This window comes from Mauremys mutica, chromosome 1 (assembly GCF_020497125.1).
Source record: "Mauremys mutica isolate MM-2020 ecotype Southern chromosome 1, ASM2049712v1, whole genome shotgun sequence".
Classification (NCBI taxonomy): Eukaryota; Metazoa; Chordata; order Testudines; family Geoemydidae; genus Mauremys; species Mauremys mutica.
Genome location: NC_059072.1, coordinates 289198782 through 289219038, shown reverse-complemented (window position 1 = coordinate 289219038; position 20257 = coordinate 289198782). Strand labels below are relative to the sequence as shown.

Genomic DNA, 20257 nt, shown 5'->3' with positions numbered 1-20257 from the left:
TTTCTGAACCCCAGGGGAATGAAAGGTGATTTGAAAAGAAAGTTAAAATGTAGTTTTACTCTTAGAAGTTAAGATTAAAAGATTCTTCACTTTTCTTTATTTATCTGTGATCAATAATAGTCTGTGATATTTGATATAAACAACACCAGCAGGTGCAACTTTAAAGTCCTCTAAAGCACATCTTTGAGTATGAAGTAATCAATAAAGGGCAGAGGTTTTTCTCCTCAGTTCTGGAAGACTGTTACTGTGGGTGAGTGTTGGTTCCTATGGTGTGCTGAAGTCATTACTGGTGACACTCAGCTTGGTATACCTCTGTGATGTTCTGCAATTGTCAATCAGCATATCCTGTTAGCAGCTGCGTATTTTCACTTATGCAGAATATTTATTATTGATGCCCCATTAAAGACACACATAATTAAAGGTCAGTCTTTTTTTTTTTAAATGTGAAATACATAGTTGTTTAACAAGTGCAATGCAGAATGAATAGACTCCAAAATATGGTTCAGAAATCAGGAATAATTTTGAAAGGGCAATTTTAAAAGATATAATATAACAGGAAAGTCTATTTGACTTTCATTTGCAATTGTGTCATAACAATTGTTTGGAATATCATAAATCTCTTTGACATACATAGTCTAATAATAAAATATCTCAGCAGAAAATGTATTGTCTTAATCTTTTTACTTTTATTGTCCTTCTCACCATAATATTTGTTCTGTTATGGAATGTGTAAGTTAAGTGTTCTTGGATCATCTGTATTTCAAATAGTAAAGACTTCTTTAACAGCAAATTAATAAATAGCTAATGTGGACTGGAAGGCAAACACATAGTAACCCACTGAAAGGTACAGAGAAAGGCAACAAAAATGATTAGGGGTATGGAACTGATTCCATACAAGCACATATAAAGAAGAATGGAACTGTTCGGTTAAAAAGAGACGACTAAGTGAGGATTTGATGGCGAGCTATACAGTCATGAATGGCATGGAGAAAGTGAATAGGGAAATGCTATTTATCCCTTCATATAACACAAGAACTAGGAGTCACCCAATGACATTAATAGGCAGGTTTAAAAACAAACTAAAGAAAGTACTTCTTCACACAACACACGGTCTATCTGTGGAACTTGTTGCCATGTGATGTTGTAAAGGCCAAAAGTATAACTGAGTTAAAAAAAGAATTAGATACATTCATGGAGGATAGGCCCATCAATGGGTATTAACCAAGATGGTCAGGAACACAGTCACATTCTCCAGGTATCCCTAAACCTTCAACTGCCAGAAGCTGAGAATGGACAGCAGAGGATGGATCACTCAATCACCATGTTCTGGTCGTTTCCTCTGAAGCATTTGGCACTGGCCACTGACAGAAGACAGGATACTGGGTTAGATGGACCATTGGTGTGACTCGGTATGGCCATTTTTTTGTTCTTTGATGTCAATCAGGATATTGATGTGTGCATATGCATGCTATTTTCTCTCCACTGCATCACAAGGATCTGCAGAGTACTGAGAAAACTTGCCAAGTGGAGAAATTGGATGTGATTCTCTCTTGTTGCCAGGCAATTTTCTCATGTTTCTGGAGATGGTTTCAGAGGATTGAAATAATCTAAAATGGTCCTGGTAACCTGTCATAGTTAATACTCATGCCACAACAGCAGTTTTCTGCTTCCTCCCTGATGATTGGGCAAAACCCATAGATGGCATTTTTACCAAGGTGTTTCTCCAGTAACACTATAAGTAGGGCCCTACCAAATTTACGGTTCATTTTGGTCAATTTCACGGTCATGCGATTTTAAAAATTGTAAATTTCATGATTTCAGCTATTTAAATCTGAAATTTCATGCTGTTGTAATTGTAGGTGTCCTGACCCAACAAGTAGTTGTGGCAGGATGTGTGTGTGTGCAAGTGCAGTACTGCTACCCTTACTTCTGTGCTGCTGCATGTGGCAGCACTGCCTTCAGAGCTGGGCAGCTGGAGAGTGGTGGATGCTAGCTGGGAGCCTGGCTCTGAAGGCAGAGCCACTGCCAGCAGCAGTGCAAAAGTAAGGATGACACAATATGGTATTGCCACCCTTACTTCTGCACTGCTGCCTGCAGAGCTGGGCCCTCAGACAGCAGCCGCCACTATCTGATGATCCAGCTCTTAAGACAACGGTGCAAAAATAAGGCTGGCAATACTATGACCCCCTAAAATAATCTTGTGACTCCCCTGCACTCCTTTTTGGGTCAGGACTCCCAGTTTGAGAAACACTGGTTCCCCTGTGAAATCTGTACAGTATAGGGTAAAAGCACACAAAAGATGAGATTTCATGGGGAGCAGGGGGGGAAAAGTCAGATTTCACAGTCCGTGATGCATTTCTCAGAGCTGTGTATTTGTTAGTGCTCTAACTATAAGGAGAAAGATCACCTGCCTCAAAGGAAAGATGGTACTGTGTTGAGTGCAACTTCTGAAGAGTAATCAGAAGCTGGACAAGGGTGAAGGCTCGGATCCAATAAAGGTTCTTTTTGGAAAATTGCTGTCAGCTGGATGCATTAAGCTCAGCCAAACACAATGATCTCTCAGACCACAGCATGAGCAGGAGAGATTTTTGACTCTACATCAAGCTCTCTTTGGCTGGATTTGGAAATAGGAGCTATCGAACTCAAGAGTGGAACCCTGCATTGGTAGCAGGGAAACTTGGAAACATGCTTCACCATAAACTTCCGCAGGCAAAAGATAAACTGGGGTCTCCCTGCTGAAGTTACCAGTCAGCATAATAAAGTTCTGCTTTGTGATAGATGTATGCCTTTGTCACTCAAGAGAAGAATCGTTGCTCACTGGTTCAGACTGGGGTAGGAGGCTATGACAAGAAACTATCCACATTAGGAGATAATGTATGTTATGTCAGAGCATCAAGAATTTAGGAGGTCGGGAAATGATCAGCGAATCACTGATTTATTTTTGAGAGCTTGGATAATTCCCCTATTCTTCTTTTAGAACATCCTCATTTAGACAGAAATGTAAGTGGGTAGTTGCTTTATTTTTAAATGTAATTCAGGGTACCATTATCTTATGATTCAAGAAGACAATCAAATGGTATTACATTAGCAATTTGTACTATAGATTTTAAAGGAGTTCAGTTATGTTTTTAAATTTGGCTTAAACTGTAGGAAGGGAAACCCTGTTTTCAAATATAAATGGATCCTTGTTTGATTTAATAAGAGCCAATCTTTTGTCTCCATAACATCTGACACTACTGCTACCAATTGACTGAATTATGGCTACAACGTTTTCTAGTGTAGATGCAAAGAAATGTGCAAATTTGTTAAAAATGACAAAATGGGGCAAAGGGTAATAATTGGGTGTGAACCTTTTAAACACTCAATGTTTCCTTACATAGTTTATTCCTAAGCAAAGGTTAGTGCGATGTATAAAATAACCAAAGCACAAACCAATCCTGAGTTTCTTTGATGTATCTGTTATTCAAAAGTAGTCACCAAATACTTTAGATGAACCATTTTCAGACTAAAAGATGCTTGTGAACTGTTCACTTCAATTATTCTTTATTTGCTTTATTTATGGTGCATATCTAATCACATACTGGTAGTAAATTCTGCAGTTTCGTTTTTACTTACTGACTGGAGGATTGAAAGTTTGTAAATAGGCAAATGACTAACCATAAACAGTAAATAACATCTAGAAGTATTCAATCAGCTCTTATTAGTGCCCTACATTTGTCCGATCAAGAAAGAAACAAAACCAAAGAGGGGAAGATCATACAGGTGGTGCTTTGAATGTGAGCACATTTTGTGACCTCCACAAACGGCAGGTTTAGTGCACACAACAAGAGGCAGCTGACACAGCGAGAGGCACTTTTCCCTTTGGTTCACCTGCTAGAGCTGCTGCCTTCAGACCACAAAGGTCATGTGGTTTAGATTTGACTGACATAATATGCAGAATGCATATAAAGTAATTCCAGCTACTAGGAAAATGACAGTAGCAACTGGGTAAGTTGACTCTGCTGAATAGAACTAGCACACACAACACGTAAAGATCAGATTAGCGAACTCACGGTGTGTCCTGGCCAGCACTTTAAAAATGTTCCCCTGTACCTCCTGGAATTATAATATACACAGTTTGACTTCAGCTCTATGTTCTCAGATCTTTAATGTAAATCATTAACTTATTACTTAAGGACAAATTGAGACAATATATTTTAATTTGCTATTTATCAACGTAACATATAGAAAGATGATGTGCATATGGCAACAACCCTGTGTCTAGATTTACTTCCAATGATGCCCTCAAAGGTAATACACCAAAAGATATTTACTGCTGTGCAACAGTTAGTCATCCTATAGAAAAGTGTGTTTTAAACAGAACAAGAATACCCTACTCACTTGCCATTTAATGCTGCCACTCCAACAGTGCTTCTGGCAATTGACATACTTGCCACAAATGTCCACTGCTGACTTTGTGGATCCCACCTCTCAACCGTGTTCAAATAGCTCCAGCCATCATGGCCACCCACTGCATAAATAGGCCCTTCAAGTACTGTAACACCTAAAATAGAAGAGAAAGAGAGAGAGAGAGAGAAGATAAACATAGATTATCTTACACTACATTCTTAAATAAATATTTACCATAACAAAGGTACCAAGTAGATATTAATATGCCCATATACTCCTGGTTGAATAAGAGGCATAGCAATCATCTCACCCCTTATCTCCTTCCACTCACACTGCATTGCTTTTCATGTTAACTGGCAAATGGGCTGAGTCCTTAACATGTCCTCAAAAGAATATAGAGGCTAGAGTGGTTCAGAAAATGGGTTTATTTTTCCCGCATGGAAAATGTCTACATTTTATTGAAAAAGTTTTTTGATAAAAAGTTGAAATTTTCTGTGGAAAATAAGAAAATAATTTAGCCAAAATCCCAGTTTTCCACTGAAGAACAGTTTTGATGGAAAAATTTAAACCAGCCTCGAGTTAGTTTTCAATGTCACAACCCCTTTCCTGAGGATTGAATCGATTGGTAACTCAAAAGCAATAACACAGCAAACTTCAGCCTAAGTTTCCTCACCAGTATTGCTTGTTCCTAGAGTTTTCCTCTGGGATTTCCTCTATCCTAGCTCCCCAATTTCATCTGGTCCAAAGAGACTCTGGTACCATTTCTACATCGTGGCTTGGCCCACATGCCAGCATGACTCAGCAGTAGTGTCCCTAAATCTTAATGTAGATAACACAAGAACATGGACCATCCAGTATGGCATTTCCTATCTAGTCCAATATTCTGATGGTGGCTAGCATCAGATGCTTCAGAAGCAGGTGCAAAACACTTTACAGTAGTTAGGATAAAATCTTATTGGGAGCAGATTATCCTAATCCTTAATAGATTGCTTTAGGACACCAAAGATGGGATGTTTATCCCTTCCAAACTTTTTGTTAGCACTTACTATAACAATTCTGGATATGCCATGTATTTCTTTTGATAAAGATATGATCCATCTTTAAGTCTTGCTAAATTCTTTGCCTCAACAACATCCCGTGACAACAAATTCCACAGTCTAATTACACATTATGTGAAAAACAAGTAGCTTTTGTCTGTTTTGAAACTTTTCCCTTTTGATTTTACTGAATGTCTCCTTGCTCTACTCCTGTGAGCCAGAGAGAACAGTGGTTCCTAGTCAATTTTCTCTTTATTTTATATACTTTTTATGGTTATATACTAACCATTCATTGTATATACTTTTATCATGTCCCTTTTTACTCATCTCCTTTCTAAGATAAACAATCCCAATTCTTTTCAATCACTGTTCATATGTTGTCCTTCTCTGAACTTCTTCAAATTCTGTAATATTCTTGTTTGAGAAATAGTCACTAGTACTGTACATAGTATTACAGATGTTTAATGAACAGAATTTTTCAGTGAGTTCTCCACAATGATGACCAGGTCCCTTTCCTGAATTGATACAGTTAAGTTGGACCCCTATAGAATGGATGAGTAATGGGTTCCCTGCAGGGCCTCCTGGCTCCTGCCCCCATTGGACTGAGAAAGTCACATACAGACCTTTTGGTGCAGTGCTCACCTGGTGCTTTTATTTACAGGCTATGCTCCCACCACCTTTCCACCATACACGTAGTCCCCTTATTGCAGTCCATCAACAGGAGAAAGGGGGCAAGCTATCTCTCTCTGCTTCCCCTCTCTGCCTTTCTGCTACTGCAGCTTCCGTCTTTCCAGCTCCTTCCTTCCCCTGGGGCTCTTATCCAGCCCCAGCCTGATGAGACAGCAGATGTTCCAGCTTCCCTAATCAGAGCCAGGTGATCTACCCAGCTCCAATTCACCTCCCTTAACTGGAGCTGGATTGACAGTCTTCTGCTTAGCACCCTGTCACAATGAGTAATACATATTTTCCCTCCAATATGCTTTACTTTGTATTATCAACATAGAACTTCATCTGGCATCGTGTTGCCCATTCACCTCACTTTGTTAGGATGTTCTGACATTTCTCAGTCTTCTTTGGACTTGACTAACCTAAATAATTTGTTCCATCTGTGAACTTTTATACCTCAGTGCCCACTCCATTTTCCAGAGCATTATTAACATCTATCAAATGAACTCAATAAAAAAATTCTATATTCGCATCTGTCACCCCATTACATTTACATTTGAAACAACTCCCTCTTTGCAAAGCATCAAATGCCCTCATTCTCCTTGTAATTCCTCCTCAAAACAGCCAGTCCAGTTCTGGCCCATTGCATTTTAAAATATTGAACAAAGAAAACTATGGAGTGTAGAATTTCAACCCATTGTTGTACAGTGACGAAAGTGTACACTGCAAAAAATTACTCGTTTAAACATTTTGAAAGATATATTTATATCTCCAGACCAGCTCATTAGTAACAAACAAAATCCAAGATTTAGTAATTCAGACTGATTCTGATTTGTGTCCTACTGGGGTGAATGGGTGTGATACTAATTGAGCAACAGATTCTGCCAACCCTGTTCACAGTGAGTAGTGATTTACTCCACAAATATTCCCATGGATATTAGTGGATAGCGCTACTGTGTGTATAAATAACTTGAGTTCAATAGAACTATTCATGGAGTATGTTATTAGTCAACATGAGTAAGGCTGGCAGAATTGTGTGACCAGTACATTTACACAATGCTTTATTTAGGCAGCTATTTTTTCCATTTTAGGCTGTCAGTGGGAGAAAAGTAGAAACATGTAATACTGGGGCTGTGTAATATATCTTGAAACTGGAAATACAACAGCCTTCAGCAAAAATGAGTCATCATTTCTAGTGATTTTTATATTTTCCTAACCCATAGATATTTTAGTTATGCTTTTTTTCCATGTGTTTTTTAATCATACTGGAATAAAATCAGAAAGCTGCAACAGCTAGCATTTCCATGGAACACTTCAACAAGTGCTATCTTCTGACTGCAGGAAAAAATCCTATGCATTCTGATTATTTGCCTTTCTCCAAATCATCAGGACACTATGACAAACCAAGTACTAGTATAATTTGTGAACTGAGTCGATCATATCTGATAAATAGAACATTTCACATATCACTGATTTGTCTGTGCTCATACGAGATATCAGGTATTGCTTTTATATTACTTCCATACATGGCAATTCGAGGGACTGCATATGTTGCCTGCAAATGTGTGGGGAGAAGGGGTTGATGGGTTTCTTTGGTTTGGTTTTCAAATTAAGAAAGAGTGCTTAACATAAATCTGTTTTGCATAAATAAGCAGATGGAAGAAGCAATGGAACAATCAACATGAAAATAAATTGTAGACCTTTCTAAGAACACAGTAAGCCATATCTTTGCTTGGATTAAAATGAAAAGAAAAAAGGACTAAATTCTGCCCTTTAGGCCAGAAATTTGTGCATCCAGGGTAGCAGCATGTAGCCAACACCTGTCTAATACAAGAGACACCCTGCAGTCACATTGGACTAGCACACTGTAGGGTACTTTTTTCTGCATTTGTCAATGAAAACAGTATGAACCCTAATAAGTGCTGGCACAGCTTGCTACGCTGTTGGCAGCATATAAGAAAAATTCAGAAAAGAACAAGAATTATTGACAATCTGGAAAACCTGCTTTACAGTGAAATATTTAACATCCACATAGCTTACCCAGGATGTGTATCCAAGAGGTGATTTGATCATAGTCTACAAGTGTGACAGACTGACAATATCCTGGACAAACCTTATGGAATTAAGGAAAGGAATTAAGGAATTAAGATAAAATTTACTGAACTAAGTTAAACCTTATTGAGTTAGAATTAATGACTTTGGATACATTATGTTAAAATGCAATTATGTATTTCTTATTGTGGATTTGTATTTACCTCCTCTAGGAGGTGAAGGATGCTAATGTAATTTCTCTGGTTATCAGTCCGTTGAAGCCTCTCCCACCTCCCCTGAGAGGTTCATACTGGATTCTCCAGGGACCAACAGACAAAGAAAGGATAAATAAATAAATAAATAAATAGGATAAATCAAATTTTGGATAAATAGCCTGGTTTTCAACAGGCTACCAACCTTCTTCCTTGTCTAGCAAATAGACAAGGACCCCTGGTCCACATATGGCCCCAATCCTTTGAGAAGGGTTGGAAGGACTGGGCCTACTGAAGGCCCATATGACTGGGCACGTGTTATGAGCTGAAGCTGTGATTAACTTGTAACCACAAGAAACCCCATGGGTGGAGTGCTGAAGGACTGCTGTGGGAGCAGATCCCATGTTAGGATTGGGGTAATCTCTGATAAACTTCTTAGTAGGTGTGTAGGCTCTTTTATCATTTTTAGTATGTTTTCTTTCTAGTGCTTTTACCTGAGAATAAAATAGGCTTGTGTCATAAACAGACAGTTAAGGGTTAATGCCTCTTTTACCTGTAAAGGGTTAAGAAGTTCCCCTAGCCTAGCTGACACCTGTCCAGAGGAACCAATGGGGGAACAAAATGTTTCAAAAGGAAGGGAAGGAAGGGAAGGGAAGTTTTCCTTTGTTTAGTTAGTTTCAGTTTCAGCCGAGTGAAAAAGATCAAGGAACCAGCCTCTTATCAGAGTAGTAAATTTTAGAAAGGAATAAATAGGTTTATGTTTATTTCTTTGTAACCTGTCTTGTGCAATTAGAGGAAGAATCAAATTGGGTATTTTTTGTGTAATTAAGTTTTTGCCCAGGGGAACATCCTCTGTGTTTTGAATCTGTTGTCTGTGAGAGTAGCTGGTATGCTAATCTCTCCCAGAGGGTTTTCTTTTACCTTTCTTTTCTTTAATTAAAAGCCTTTTTCTTAATACCTGATTGATTTTTTCCTTGTTTTTAGATCCAAGGGGGTTGGATTTGGATCCACCAGGAGTTGGTGGGAGAAAGGACGGGGGATGGTTAATTTCGCCTTGTTTTAAGATCCAAGGGGTTTGGATCTGTGTTCACCAGGAAATTGATGAAGTCTCTCAAGGCTACCCAGGGAGGGGAAGGTTTTGGGGGGAAAGAGGGTGTTCCAGACACTGAGAAATCTGGATGGTGGCAGCAAGACCAGATCTAAGCTGGTAGTTAAGCTTAGAGCTTCTCATGCAGGTCCCCCACATCTGTACCCTAAAGTTCAGAGTGGGGAAGGAGCCATGACAGCTTGCATTGGAAGAACTGTGTGATAACTTATAACTATGGGCAGACACACAGATATCAGTCTCCGAAGAGAAAGCAGGCCCATCTGTTTAGGCAAACTGCTGGGAATAAAACAGGGAAGGGAGGGAACTCTTTGGCTTGCAAATACCCAGGCCAGGAGGGAGTGAGATGTGTGTATCCACCCAAGAAAGATAACATCCAGGGAATGAGAAGCCTGAGAGGGGTGCCCTTGCTGAAGCACTCTGTATTTAAGGGGAAATACAGGTGCAGTTGCTCTGAATCATGACAAGAAGTACCTACATGGGGAGAATCTGATCAACAGGGCTCTTGAACCTGGTTGATAAAGGCATAACAAGTTCCAATGGCTAGAATCTGCAACTTGATGAATTCAGACTAGAAATAGGCTCATTTTTTCAATATTGAGGATAATTAAGCACTGGAACGGGTTACCAAGGGATGTGGTGGATTCAGACACTTGTAGACTTTAAATCTTTTAGAATTATTGTGTGAAAATCTATAGTCTATGTTATGCAGGAAGTCAGATTAGATGATCATAATGGTACCTTCTGGCCCTAAAATTTATGAATTGGCATGCATTTGCCAAATTGCAGCTCACTAAGCCACACTTCCTTTGACTACAGTGCCCTAACCACTAGAATATGGGGTAGTGTGAGATGGGTCTTCTGCAATATCTTCTGTTGAAACTGTTCCACTTTGTATGAACAGCTTTATAGTAACTGAGCAACAGCATCTACAAGAACAACTCTATAGTTCAATAGTTAGGACATGTACCTGAGATGTGGGAGACTCAAGTGCAAGTCGTGCTCTACTGGTTTAGTCATGAGATAGGCACCAAGTATTAGGACAGAGGAATAAGTGCACATGCCGAGCTGCAGAATCTTAGGTGTCTAGGGGACTTTAACAGCAGAAATGTAGATGCCAGGGATGTTAGGCAGCAGCTGAGCAGTAGTTTTGAGGATCTCAGTGGTGCTTAAATGTTGGATTTAGTTGCTGAAAATAACAGTTTTGTGCCTACATCCTTTTATGCAAATCTGGGCCCTAGGGACTTTAGGCACCTGTAGGGTTAGCCAACACCAGAGTGGAGGTTTTGAGGATCTAAATTTTGGATTTAGGCACTGAAAATCACAATAAGGCACCTAAATCCCTTTGTGGAGCTAGCCCACATTGAACACTGCCTTTTTACTCAAGTTGTCTCAGATTTGTTTGGACCAACCATGCTTCTTGAACCCTTCCAGTGATTGAAGAGCAGGCTATAAACAAAAAGGACTACCCCACATTGTTAAACTAACAAATATCACCACCAGGTTAGAGATGCAAGACAACTTACTATTTCCAGTTTAGCAGGACTGTGAATTTCTTCTTTAAATAATCAGTTAGATACAGAATTTTATGGAGATAATTGAGTGGACATATCAGTCTGATTTGATTCTAAGCTACTCTGAGATATTAAAGATTGCTTTATAGTATATTTTGAAAAATATCAGATCCCCATTGTGCAGAAGCAAACTCTTCTGGATTTATTCAGCACACCTCAACAAGATGCCCACAGAATCAAGAAAGAGCTTCTTCCAAACATATGGCAATGTAAGTATGAATTATTACTACTAAGGTAAGGAATTTTCATAAAGTTGAAACAGCCTAAGAAATTCCCTGTTAGTAAATGTAAATATATTGGTCTAAGAAGGGTCCATAAGTAATTGAAATACATGTGAAGATCATGAAAACAAAAGAATTAACTGAAACAATGGCACCGCCAAGGGGGTACAGAATCTTCTCTTCATACTCTGGCAATGATGGTACAGTTCTAAAATGTGTAGCTAAAGGTAAATGAATATTAGTTGAAACTACATTTCTCAGTTACAACATGAAACATTTACTAGCTGGATTAAACAACTTTAGAATTATACTGGAGATATTATACCTCATTCAACATACTTGGCTCCTGAAGACGTTACTACAAAGAGGCTGCAGCGTTTGCTGTTGAATAGGATGAATGTATATTTTTGCTATTAAGGGAGCAGACCTACTCTAATAGAGAAATGGGTTTCCTTATTCCCTTAAATAACCAACAATTTTCCTTAAGAGCCATGAATAAAATGCAAAGAGTCCTGTGGCACCTTATAGGCTAACAGACGTTTTGGAGCATGAGCATGAGCTTTCATGGGTGAATACATCTGATGAAGTGGGTATTCACCCACGAAAGCTCATGCTTCAAAATGTCTGTTAGTCTATAAGGTGCCACAGGACATTTTGCTGCTTTTACAGATCCAGACTAACATGGCTACCTCTCTGATACATGAATAAAATGCACATCCTCAATCACAGATAAATAGTTTTGTAAATTGACCTGATGGAACTTTTTGTAAAATCTAATCAATGAACCTTGCAGGCTGTTACATCTACAATACAATTTAAATAAAAGGCTTTTGTTCCCTCTTTGCTATGTAATGAGTTACACTATTAATTAATATTAAACAATAATTTATATAGCTCTAGAATTGCAAACAGCACTCTAGCTAAAAATACTACACTAATCCCACCCCAGATGAAACAAAATGCCCAACCTCAAAGAGCCTCCATCCTTAAGACATAAATAGCAATAGCACAGTCAAATCAAGGGTGGCATGAGGATTTTATCACAGGTAGGCCTTGAGCTTAGCTGAGTTTTCAGATGTGATCTGAAGGAGGAGGGGGATTTGAATACATTAAATTGGGAAGCCGCTTATTTCATACTGAGAGGACTGCTAACAGTTAAGAACATTTAAAATGGTTGATGTTATTAGGGTACCTATAGCCAGATATGGGGGGATGTAGACTCTTCTGTATTTAGGGCTCAGACTATTAATTTTTATTATTATTATTTCAGAAATGTAGCTTTCCCTAATTCTTTCAGCTACCCAGACAACTCAATATATTTTCTTCTGCAAGTATTGCAAATAATGTGGAGATGCTACATTGTGTACTGCTTAAAAAACAAACACAGCAATTCCTAAAACATACTGGCATAATCATTAAAGGCAGAGTCTGCCAATGACTATATATGCAAAGGACCATATACCAGCTGGGGATAGTCAGAGCACAGCAGTTTTACCTACTCTCTTTCCTCCATGACATGACCCCACCTCTAGGGACTTCAGGAACAAAGCTGGTAATGCTGATTCTACACCTGCTGGGGACTCCTTCGTCCTGGGGAAATGCCCAACAAGGGAATTGCAAGTGTTTTGTACTTCCCTTTCAGACACCTGAACAGAACAGACTGCCCCAAAGTATAGATTGTGGACTCTTGTCTTTAGACTCCTGTCTTGTGCAGCCCTCCGGTTGAAAAGGTTGGACACCTTTCTATTAAATGGTTACATTTTAAAGGTTCCCTGGGCTAGTTGGACCACTTTCCCCTCCTCTTTTCCACTCTTTCAGCAGCGTTTGTTTTCCATCAGCCACACTTTCTTTCTAATGTAAAATATTACACTGGGAATACTGAACAGATACCAGTTTAATTGTCACAAGAGAAAGTGGGTTGAAAGTGCTTAGAGCAGGGGCGGCTCTAGCCATTTCGCCGCCCCAACCACGGCGGCACACCGCGGGGGGCGCTCTGCCGATCGCCAGTCCAGCAGTTTGGTGGACCTCCCGCAGACGTGCCTGCGGAGGGTCCGCTGGTCCCGCGGCTCCGGTGGATCTCCCGCAGGCGTGCCTGCGGATGCTCCACCGAAACCGCGGGACCAGCGGACCCTCCACAGGAACGCCTGCAGGAGGTCCACCAGAGCCGCCTGCCACCCTCCCGGCGACCGGCAGAGCGCCCCCCGCGGCATGCCGCCCCAAGCACGTGCTTGGCGTGCTGGGGCCTGGAGCCGCCCCTTGCTTAGAGGGCCATTAAATGTTGCTGGTCTCTCTCCAAATCATTCTGCAAGCTCCATCCCTTCTTTTCTTCCCTCTTTTTACTATCAGCCTGCTTCTATTCTCTTTTCCCCACCCATTCAATATAAGGAGTATAGAGATTCTTTCCTGTGAAATGCTGAGAGATGGTGCCCGGACATATCAATCAAAAGCACCCAACCAGCCAATCAGAACATGGGTCTGATGTTCATTAAAGTCAATGAATATACATCAGTTTAAAAGCAGTGAATTGTCAGCACCAGGCCTCTTGAATTTGGCAAGATCAGCATCTCAGATATAGTGTTGCATTAAATTTAGTTTTTGCACAGAATATACTCATGACTAGAGTGCAGCATGGACATTACAGGTAGATAAACTTAATCTGATTTTAACTGAGATTGTATTCTTTAGGTTCTAATTATACAGCTTCCAGAGCAAAACTATATCTGTGGTAGAGAGTAGTGCAGGACCTTAACAATGACATTTGTTTAAGAAAACACATCTGTTCTATGTATCAGCAGCAACTGACTGCAGATACCGAAGTGTCATTAATAAGGAATACAGTCATTTGTGCATGGCCTGCAAATATACTGTACTGCAGGTCATGAATATGAATAAAATGTGTTGATCAATTACCTTCATCAAATTATGGAGCAAGTTATTAAAATGCAAAATTAAAACGGACAAAAAAGTCTTCTAGCAATAATCACTGCTCTAGTGCCATCTGAGCCCATTCTTGTGTCTTCTCTTAAAAGCAAAAGCAAATAAAAATTGAAAAATAATACTCTCCCAAGAGCAATTTTCCTTTCCTCCTTGTCCTAACTATAGATCCCCATTTCCTCTTCAGCCCCCATGGTCTGGCTTTTTCTTTCTCCCCTCCCCCAAATTAAAAGACCAGTTCTGCAAGGTGCTAAGCATCTTCTGAGACGTACTGAGTGCCATCCATTCTCACTGAAATTAACTGCTTGGACCCAGTTCTGCAAACATGGACTTGAGTAAAGTTGCACATGTGCGTAAAAGTGTTTTTAAAATCAGGCCCTTAGATTGTAAACTTCTAGGGGCAGAGAGCTTGTTTTCTTTCTTGTCAGTAAGGAGCTGTGAATACCTATGAAACCAAATAGATTAATAATAATAATAATTTTATAGTAACTAAAAGTGGGAAAAGCTTTCTGCTAATCCTGACTGTAACTGCTATAGAAAAAACATTTCACACGCAAGCATTCCCAATCCTTTTGGTTTGTTCTCAGAACTTAGATGACATATTTGTATCAGAACAAGATGTCACTGGTACTAGAAGGTCTCCAATTCTACCATACCTTCTGGCACACCTTTTACAATTTAACAGACCCTCACACAGCACACAAAGCAAAATATTTTCAAAGAAAATTGACAATAGTCTAGTCTCTTGAAATTTTTGGTTAATTTGTTTTAATATACAGAACTCAATTTAGTTGTAAATAGTTTGTAGTGAAATGTCAGAATACCATTCCTACCAGCACACTGAATAACTTCTGCTCAAAGAGCAAAGGTGTTAAACTCCATACAAATTTTATTTTTCTTCTTGGTGCTCCTGATTTCAGGGCAGTTTCTTGGGATTAGGATATGTTAGCTGCCTTACTTGACGCTATCTGGTTACAAAATACTAAGGAATTTCTCATTTTATCTGTTTGTAAACAAGGCCTTGAACAGATATGTTAGAAAATCAATTGCCAGAGTTACTTTCTGAAACCAGTTATACACTATTTCATGCCCACTACATGATTCCTGCAGTAATGTAGCATCAGAAATATTTTTGGAGTGGTCCATACACACTAGTGCATCTAAGGTAATAAGCATTCCTGTGTAATGTACTGAGGCTGACTGTAGGATCCAGAAGTTCTTCACATATACTAGGTAGAGAAAAAATTTACCCACATCCAAAAGGGGCATGAATCGCTGAGATGAACTGAGGAATAATTCCCATGTAGTGCATACCTGAGGTCCTATTGATGCTGTGATGGACTGCCCTGGGGTGCAATCTGGAACTGGGGTACTGCTGACATACCAATCTGATTTACTAGCATGGACTCCCTCTCGCACTGTTCTGCACTCCCGGTCCTGCACTCACACAAACCTTTACACAGGGAATGACACACCCAGCTACAGTTACATGAAGGCTTCTCCTTGGCCACTCATGAACTAACAAGAGAGAGATTCCAACTGGCTCACCCCACCCTCAGCTCCCCAGCTTAGGACCCCAGAGCTGTACCGTCTTGCCCTGGTCAAAAGCCTGATCAGTATAAGTTTATTACTCAGTCCGTCCCTCCCTCAAAGTGGAGAGGACAATGCACCAATTTTTGCTCCTCAGCAGATTCTCCAAGCACTTCTAGCAAAACACACTTTTTTAGGTCAAAAAAACCCCAAAAAACAAAAAAAAGACAAATGTATTACCTACAGAAAGATAGATTTAAAGTGATTATAAGTAGTGAGTGTACAGATCAAAGCAGATTACCAAAGAAATAAAACAAAACTGAAATCTAAGATTTATAAACTAGATAGGACTTGAATCAAGCATTGTCAGCTAGTACAAGCCGGTTACAGCTTTGCCATATACAGGCAGAAATTCGTCTGCCCCACCTGGGACCCCCTTCTGCAGTTCAGTCTTTGTTCCTCAGGTGTTTTCAGGTTGTAGGAAGAATGAGGCCAAGTGATGATGTCACTTCCCCCTTTTATAGCTTCTTCCATGTGGAGGGAACTTCATTGTCCCAAACAAAGCCCCCAGCACCGTTTGTGGAAACGTGCAGGCACCAAAATGGACTCCAATATCACATGAGTTAGTCACATGCCCTCACATGCTTTGATGAAGGAAGGAATCTCCTTCCTTAGAGGTTTTTAAGGTCAGGCTTGACAAAGCACTGGCTGGGATGATTTAGTTGGGGTGGACTAGATGACCTCCTGAGGTCCCTTCTCACCCTGAGATTCTATGAGTCTCTGAGTCATGGCAGGCATTACCCATAATTTGGCTGAAGCATCTACAGAAAAGTTTGTCAGGTGATGCTAAGCTTTACCCGTGGCCCACTGTTTTCACTGATGGGCCATTATAGCCCTTTACAATGTGCTGGCTAGTCTGGATGTAAACTAATTTGTGGGTGTTACCCAGGAACAAATACATTGGAAATGTAGCTGCATGGCCAATATTCATAACTCCAGATACAAAAATTATACATGCATACAAGTAGGATAATCATATTCAACAAATTATTACTTTTCCAATGACACCTCACATGATATATCTTGAAGAAGATGCAGCATAATTACATCACAATCATATCACTACGGTGAATATGGGGTACAGAGTGTTACTTTGGGCACAGAGTATCACAGATGCATACTGGGATGCACCCAGGAATAGTGTGGTATACTGTCATCTCTTTGAGGCATCTGCGCACTAAGGGGGAGGGAGGAGCACTAATATGAAAGAATTGTGCCATATTTTCCCCATATGTAATATTTTCATACTAGAGGAATAATAAAACATAAATAAGACAGTTATTTGATTTACACTACTCAACAGCTCATAAGAGGTACTGGATACTTTGTCAGATCCAAGGATGTTAATATATGGTGTCTGATGTGGTAATGAGGTGAGTTAATGATATTTTATGTTTAGGGTTGTGGAAAGTAAAACTTGTGGTTGGACATGAGCCAGTGATTTAACATCTGAAGACTCTGAAAAGGCCCATTTGGTTAGTAGAAGCTACCATGGAATGTTTGTTCAAGTGCTAGCAGTTGAGCGAGAACTGGTGGAAGGGAGAGTTGATATTTACTGGCTATAAATGGATTTCTCCAGCACCTGGTGTGACAATCAAGATCCAGGACACCCCAAGAAAAGAGCACAGGATCTGAACCCCAAAGAATAAACAATTTAATCAATTTATTGTATATAATGTTGTGTATAGAATAAGTTGAGTAAAGTCTTTTATGAAAGCTTGTAATGTTCTGAACTTGTTGGTCACTCTGAGATATGCATAAACACTATGGTTATGAATCTATTAATATAGAAAATTATGCTCGTAACCCGTACAATTTCAAACACAATCACAGCAAGGAGGTGAACCTCCCACACCAGGCATTTACACAAAACCAGATGCCAGAGAAAGGCAGCAATGGACCAAAAATGTTAACTGAAAGATATTTATAACGGGGGATTTCCCCACTTTGAAAACCAATGGTGACTTGGGGGAAAAAAATCCTGGGGAAAAAAACCCAACATTTAAAATGGAAGTGAAGTGAAAGGCATCCAGAAACTCAGAGATAGACAGTTGGCGGGTATGTCTGTGAAACACTGAGTCCCATCCATGGCCAGGGGTATACTGGGAAACTGTTCAGATGCAACAGGTAACTTGTCTTAGAAAAGGGAGTTTATCTAATTTGGAAGTGTAAAGCCTGAGGTTGTGTCTTTGTTTGTTTTCTGTGTAATGTTTGCTTCCTTTACTATTTCACCTTCGAGTCTGTGGTTTTTCTATTAAATAAACTTTTGGGAGTTTTTTTTTTCTTCAACCAAGCAGGTGTCTGTTGTGCAGACTGTGTGGACTGTGGGTGGCAAAGTGAGCTGATAACCAGAGGGCTCATTGCACACCTTCTGGGGAGACGAACCAGAGGGGAAGGATGGATTTGGGGAGACTTGAGATTCCAGGGGTGCTGGTTTCACTCTACAAGAAGTAACAAGGCTGGTGGAAGGCAGTGTCAGACCTTGTGCTTAAGGGTAGGCTACTGGTGTCATGGCTCTGAACCAAAGCTACAAAACATAAAGGCTTCCAAGGTTACAGGGCAGGAAGAGACAGAACCTCTTACCAGACCAGGTGATTCCCGAAACATCACAGTTGACTGAAGTTTCCTGAAATGGGCTCTCAAGACACCAGAGACTAGTTCATTGGGGACTGTGTGTGTCCAGGTTACCAGGACATGTGGCTGGTGAGATGAAGACAATCTGAGGGCTGGGTCATGGACACTTGTGGGCATGGGGTGAGCTGCTCAATAAATGGGCTGAAGAAAAGATTTGTGTAGGGCCCGCCCAGGTCAAAGCTGCAGAGTCTGTTAACAAACTGAGAGGATGCGGTAAGAATCAGTGTCAGGCTGGGCCGGGTTCTTGCACAGGGGTCAGCAATGGTCCTAAGCTGAAGCCAGTAAACCAAGATCAGGGTTGGGATTTGGGCCAAGGTAGGGAGCCTGGGATCCAGGCGAGTTGAAGAGAGAGGATACACCACACAAAAACATGCCAGAGCTCTGCATTGCCAGTCAGACAACTCCTAGAAATGCCCCCCTGGTTTATATGAAGAGTGCCAGTCAATCAGAAAATCATGGAGGGCTGTTGGTCATGCCCTTTAGGGCAATAGTTCCTGCAGAGCTTAGACTCTGAGTACTTCTCAGTGCCAATTCCGCATGGGCCCTATTGGTGATGAGAGAGCAACTCCTCTTGCAGATCCTGGTTCTAGATGCATAGCTTATTGCTGGGAGAGACAGGAAGGGGTTTTTGTTTTTCATTTTTTTCTCTTTATTTCCAGGTATTCTACATGGAAAAACCCACAATGGGAGGAAAACAGCATGTCACCACACCACTGCTAGTTCTTCCTCTGCCTCCATCAGAGGGGCCCCTGCCAGACAGGCATCTTGACTATGGTGGCTTCTAACCAAGTTCTGATCTTGACTTGGTGGGAATGCAACCTACATGTCCCCTCTGACAAAAGTCAGTCACCTGGTGTGAAAGATGTCTGTTGGTGGAGTCCCTCAAGAAGCAGGTAAGAGATCTGCAGGAGGTGTCTCTTTTGCATATCATCTGAGAGTTCCAGGACTTAACTGACAGGATGCATATGGAAACATCTGGGATGGAGGATGCTTGTCAACTACAGATGACCACAGCAACACCACGGGAGGAAGAAGAACTGGCTGCTCTATGGGGAGAATACTGGCTGCTGGCCACCTGTGGCAGTAAACAGTTCACCATTCCCTCCCAGGTCACCCCATCCATCATGCTCCAGAATCAGTACACTCTACTGGCAACATAAGATGAGGAGCATAACCCAATAGTTGAGGAGGAGGATCCACCTGCCCTCAAGGCTGAGGGGCTCACAACCACCACACCCAAAAGGAGTCATAAAGAGCTGGTGGTCAGGGTCTTCCTTCTGAGAGGGATAAAAGCATCCATCTGCTGATCTGACACGATGTCCTGGTAGGTGTGCTGCTTACTTGGAGCCCATGTCTGAGACACAAAGGTTGCTTAGGCTCATCTGTCTCTCTGAGAACTACCCTATGCCGCTCATCCATGTGGGTACTAATGATACTGCCTGAGCAAAGCCATTGTGACTATAGAGCTCTGGAACTGAGGGTAAAGGAGTCATGGACACAGGTTTTGTTGTTGTCCATCATCTCAGTTGAGGGTAAGGCTGCAGGCAGGGGGACACGTATGCTGGAGCTTAATCTATGGCTGTGCAGATGGTGTTGGTGGGAGTGTCATGAATAGTTAGTAAAGGGTTAAAGCATAGTACCTGGTGGGCACCTGACCTGAGGACCAATCAGGGAAGAGAATTTGAAATTCCTAGGAGGGAACTTTTTCCCTCTGGGTGTGTGTGTATTGTTCTTAGCCGTCTGGAGTTACAAGAGTCCAGATGTTTTAATCAAGTCTACAAGTTTCTACCTTTCTGAACTAATTTCTTCTAGTCAAGATAGTGAGTATTAAAAAGATACTTGGTGTCCTCACCTAATAATCCTA

The 20257-nt window shown here is 40.7% G+C and overlaps 1 protein-coding gene across 2 annotated transcripts in view; it reads right to left on the bottom strand.

The window, feature by feature from the left end:
• Window positions 1-20257, bottom strand: part of KLHL1 (kelch like family member 1) — a 415060-nt gene that overhangs the window by 30984 nt on the left and 363819 nt on the right. For both annotated transcript variants that reach the window (XM_044979915.1, XM_044979923.1), the window contains one exon: window positions 4381-4543. In XM_044979915.1, the coding sequence (XP_044835850.1) occupies window positions 4381-4543 (163 nt within the window). The remainder of the gene's footprint in view (window positions 1-4380; window positions 4544-20257) is intronic.